At 51.2% G+C, this 4,774-nt stretch overlaps 1 protein-coding gene across 1 annotated transcript; it reads left to right on the top strand.

The window, feature by feature from the left end:
* The first annotated feature begins 1,780 nt into the window (after positions 1 to 1,780).
* gjd2b (gap junction protein delta 2b) lies at positions 1,781 to 4,423 on the top strand. Its single transcript, XM_033987642.2, has 2 exons — positions 1,781 to 2,164; positions 2,716 to 4,423. The coding sequence occupies exons 1-2, from the start codon at positions 2,094 to 2,096 to the stop codon at positions 3,560 to 3,562; spliced, it is 918 nt and encodes a 305-aa protein (XP_033843533.1). The 5' UTR covers positions 1,781 to 2,093; the 3' UTR covers positions 3,563 to 4,423.
* Positions 4,424 to 4,774: the final 351 nt, after the last annotated feature.

The raw sequence follows: 4,774 nt of genomic DNA, 5'->3' as shown, positions 1-4,774 counted from the left end.
GCAGAACACTACTACAGCTGCTACTACAGCAGCTGTAGTAGTAGTAGTAGAAGTAGTAGCTGTAGCAGAAGTAGTTGTATACTTTATGTAATTTGTTGTGATTAGTGAACACATTTAGTATTTTAGCTGAGGTCACAGTCTTGATTTTTAAGATTTACTGGACAAATATTCTGTCTACAGATGTACTACATAGTTACTACAGACGCTCTTATTCACACTAAATACAAATTGGAGGCTAGATTTTTTTTTGAATAGAGATGCAGAGAAACTGACATTTTCCATGGAAATTCAAACTTGTTGCTCATATAAGTCACAAAAAATCTTAAAGTGTTAAAGAGTTATGAAAAATCGACTTTTTGGAGCTTTCTACCATGTTATAACTTATAAAAACTTATTAAACATGTTAATTCTTTGTTTTTGGTGAATATAGCATTTTCAAAACAGTAAAAGGAAACATGGTGATCTACATGTTATGTTTTAGCAGTCAATACCCCATAGAAGTGAAATATCATCTCTTTAAAATCATTTAAATTAGATCTGATTTCAGTTATTTGTTCAAAATGTACTTTCATTCTGGAGTGCTTAACATTCTGATGACAGAGCATTTTAAAAGGTCTATTCAGAAACGACTTACGCCTTAACGCACAACCTTTACGCATAAGTCTATTATTTAATTAACTTCTGGAGTCGCTTTCCTGGTATCTCTCTCTTTCCAAACCCCCCTCTCTCTCTCTCTCTCTCTCTCTCTCTCTCTCTCTCTCTCTCTCTCTCTCTCTCTCTCTCTCTCTCTCTATCTATCTATCTCTATCTATCTATCTATCTCTATCTCTCCGTGGTTTGATGCGCGGATGGATGACTAAAGGTTGCTAGAGATCTGGACAGAGCCGATTACCGCGGCCGGGCGGAGGGATAAGCCTCCTCCACGAGAAACAGACCCAACCAAAAGTAAGTTCCACTCAATGAACGGCGCGGGTCACGTGACGGTGCGCATCCTTCATCCCGTCTCCCTATTGGCTGAAGAGGCGCACCTGCACCTCCGACTGTAACTCAATACTACTGCATTGTTTGTGTGTGGACTGAACGATGTGCTGAGCTCCAGGAGCGGAAACGTCTGCTTTATATCGACATAAATAGTTTTAAACTCTACATACAACTGTACAACTGTGTGTGCGCCTGTGCAGGCCTGTCTCAGACTCTGTGTAGGCACGAGGACAGGGACAGTGGGCATGTTATCCACGAGCATCTGACTCAAGAGTTCCAGCAGAGTGTGTCAAATACATGGTCATATTTACTATGTAGGACAGGGACACGGGGACACTGTAGTCAGGGAAATAGACACTCTGCACAGAGAGGGACGCAGGAGACAGCGGGTAAAGAGCTTAGCACTGTGGACACTGTCAGTGTCAGTGAGTCCACGGCACGCGCTGCTGTGCCCGAGGCGCACACCGGACTAGTGCCGCACGAGCGCGAGAGGGGGCTGTGCGCACGAGGACAGGCTGCTCACGGGATGCACTTCACACGCACAGAGCAGTGTGGTTATCTATACACTGGGTTACACATGGAGCGCGCGCGCAGAGGAGACCAGGGCACTGCCGCGCGCACTTCTTCCATGATAGTAAACACACACGTGTGGACATGGTGCGCGCCTCAAAAGTGAAAGCCTAAAATGAGGCAGGTCCTGGAGCAGGTCCAGACCTGTCTGCACGTACGTGACGCAGGGGCGGGGAGACTACTTAAAGGCGGATTAACGCTGGCAAGACATTAAGTCCAGCCTCCTGCCGCAGACGCAGCGGCAGCAGCGTGATCTGAAGATCGAAAATAGGAGGGCTTACAGTGATCACTGCCCCCCATGACAGGGAGCAGCGCGGACGCGGCGTGGGAGCGCACACACCAGCAGTCCACACATAACCAACAGAGCGCTCCAACGCACGCACCGAGCGGCGGACAGCGGCACAAGCATCCCACTCGGATGCGCTTTTCCGCCGCGTGTGGACGCTTTGGACTGTGAGCCCCGCGGAGAGCCGGGACTAGCGCCTCTGCTCGGAGGGATTTGACCACAGTGCCGTGCCAGTGTTTGCTCCGGATGCACAGAAATGGGGGAATGGACTATACTAGAGAGGCTCCTGGAGGCTGCTGTCCAGCAGCACTCCACGATGATCGGCAGGTAAGAGAAGAGCAGCAGCCTCCGGGACCGTCTTTAGCATGGCCCCCATTCCCCCGTTTCTGTCTTGTGCTCCAGTGGCTCCTCAGCCTCTCCTCAGTCCTATAGTCAGTACCGTGTTGTGTTGTGGACCTGTGCTGTGATGTCCTCGTGTTACCGGGACCACCGGGAAGCTGCTGCTGCGTGTCCACGTCTCCACGTCTCCTGTGTCCTCCCAAGAGCGGGCTGTGCGCTCCCAGCACCGGATCACACACACTCCTCCAGTCTCACATGTCTGCTCTCTCTGCCTTTCTCTGTCACCATCAGGCCACTATTGTATAAACATATTGCTGTAAAAACATGTCCAAAGCCCTGCGCTAACCTCACGTCTGTCCCCACACAGCACACACACATGCGCGGGCAGAGGGCAGTAAGTATCCCTCGTGGACCCGAGCAGAGCGGGGAGCGTGTTTCAGCACCGGACAGCTCCCCGCGGGAGAGCGCACAGCCCGCCGCTGTGGCCGCCGCTGTGGCGCGCCCCTCGCCTGCTGACTGTGTGTGTGCTTGTCCCGCAGGATCCTGCTGACGGTGGTGGTCATCTTCCGGATCCTGATCGTGGCCATCGTGGGGGAGACGGTGTACGACGACGAGCAGACCATGTTCGTGTGCAACACGCTCCAGCCGGGCTGTAACCAGGCGTGCTACGACAAGGCCTTCCCCATCTCCCACATCCGCTACTGGGTCTTCCAGATCATCATGGTGTGCACGCCCAGCCTCTGCTTCATCACATACTCCGTGCATCAGTCTGCCAAGCAGAAGGAGCGCCGTTTCTCCACCGTCTACCTGACCCTGGACAACAAGGACCAAGACTCGCTCAAACGGGACGAGAGCAAAAAGATCAAGAACACCATCGTCAACGGAGTGCTCCAGAACACGGAGAACTCCACCAAAGAGGCGGAGCCGGACTGTTTGGAAGTGAAGGAGATCCCCAACTCGGCCATGAGAACTACCAAGTCCAAAATGCGGCGGCAGGAGGGCATCTCGCGCTTCTACATTATACAGGTGGTGTTCCGGAACGCGCTGGAGATAGGCTTCCTCGTGGGCCAGTACTTCCTGTACGGCTTCAACGTGCCCTCCGTGTACGAGTGCGACCGCTACCCGTGCATCAAAGATGTGGAGTGCTACGTGTCCCGCCCCACGGAGAAGACCGTGTTTCTGGTCTTCATGTTTGCCGTGAGCGGCTTCTGCGTGGTACTCAACCTGGCCGAGCTCAATCACTTGGGCTGGAGGAAAATCAAAACAGCCGTGCGAGGCGTACAGGCGCGCAGGAAGTCCATCTACGAGATCCGGAACAAGGACCTGCCCCGGATGAGTGTCCCCAACTTCGGGCGCACTCAGTCCAGTGACTCTGCGTACGTGTGAGTGCTTGTGACCAGCACGCGTAATACGCGCGGCCAGACGGACTGTACCGGGACTAAAGTGGGCTTTTTGAGTTGTTTCAGACTCAGGCGTGGATTACACGTTTATGACTTATTTATTACTGCACTGATGCAACTTTTACGTGGGGTTTTTACCGGGTCCGAGGCGTTCAGGCTGGTGTCTGTCCCGGAGGCGATGCTCTATTGCACTAAAGGTGAACCCTGAGCGCTTGGCTGTATCCAAAAACGCTCCTTGTGAGAGCTCCGTTTGGCACCGATCTAATTAAACACGAGCCGAGCACGGGCCGGACCCGCCTCAGGTCCGGGGCCGCGCCCGGCGTCATCCGCGTCCGTCACGTCTCTTCTGTTGCCTGTGCCGCGTGCACCACATGTGTCCACCGCTCACGCGCTCCAACCGCGCGCACGTCTCTCATCTCCTTCTGTTCCACACACCAAAGCGCCCACTGCTTTTCTCTGTCCAGTGTTCTCTTGCTTTGTGTAATCAAGTGCCATACTGTATATAACATGATATAAATGTATACATATAAATATATAAATATAATATAATGATAATAATACTCATGGACGCTGCTCCCTGCTTGGATTATGCTCAATGCCGCCCAGCTCTCTTTGGTTTGCTCTCAGTGTATTTGTTGTGACTGAACGATGCCGATTTCTTTTGCAAATGACTGGAATATGACAAAGTGCTAGTCTTTTTTTATATCAAAGAGAAATGACGAAATATCTTCCCCCAAATCAACCAATCAAGACCGAGGAATCGCGCATATAGCACAAAAACAGTGACTTTTTATCCGTGAACGGGCGACCACAAGACCCTGCCCTGTGGTGCTATACGGTTTTTCATAACGACTGAACAATTCTTCTAGTATTCTGTCTCCAAATAAAAGTGGGATTGATGAAGACCACCCGTGTGTGCACTGCTTGTGTGTTCCGTGTGGGAGGGGAGGGGGGAGAGGTGGAGGGGAGGGAGAGGAGGAGGGAGGAGGAGGTCTGGAGGTAGCACTTTTGTGGTATACAGCAGGAGTCGAGTTGTTTAAGTCGAATTGTAGCGTTCTATATCTGACCATTTAGATTTTGTTTCTAAAAATACATTCTGGGATTCTCAATTTGGAGAACTGAATTTGATTAAAATAGACAAGAACAGGAGAAAAACACGAACAAACTAGGAGACTGGAGCAGTAGCTACGAAGCACAA

Source organism: Periophthalmus magnuspinnatus, chromosome 22 (genome assembly GCF_009829125.3).
Source record: "Periophthalmus magnuspinnatus isolate fPerMag1 chromosome 22, fPerMag1.2.pri, whole genome shotgun sequence".
In the NCBI taxonomy this organism is placed as follows: domain Eukaryota; kingdom Metazoa; phylum Chordata; class Actinopteri; order Gobiiformes; family Gobiidae; genus Periophthalmus; species Periophthalmus magnuspinnatus.
The sequence above is the reverse complement of the archived record's forward strand: the minus strand, read 5'-3'. Positions and strand labels throughout refer to the sequence as shown.

What these genes read in the sequence shown, in the direction of transcription:
- gjd2b (XM_033987642.2), top strand. Translation starts at nt 2,094, where the DNA reads ATGGGGGAATGGACTATACTAGAGAGGCTCCTGGAGGCTGCTGTCCAG. An exon ending in CACTCCACGATGATCGGCAG is followed by an intron (nt 2,165 to 2,715) that starts GTAAGAGAAGAG and finishes CTTGTCCCGCAG; the next exon opens with GATCCTGCTGACGGTGGTGG.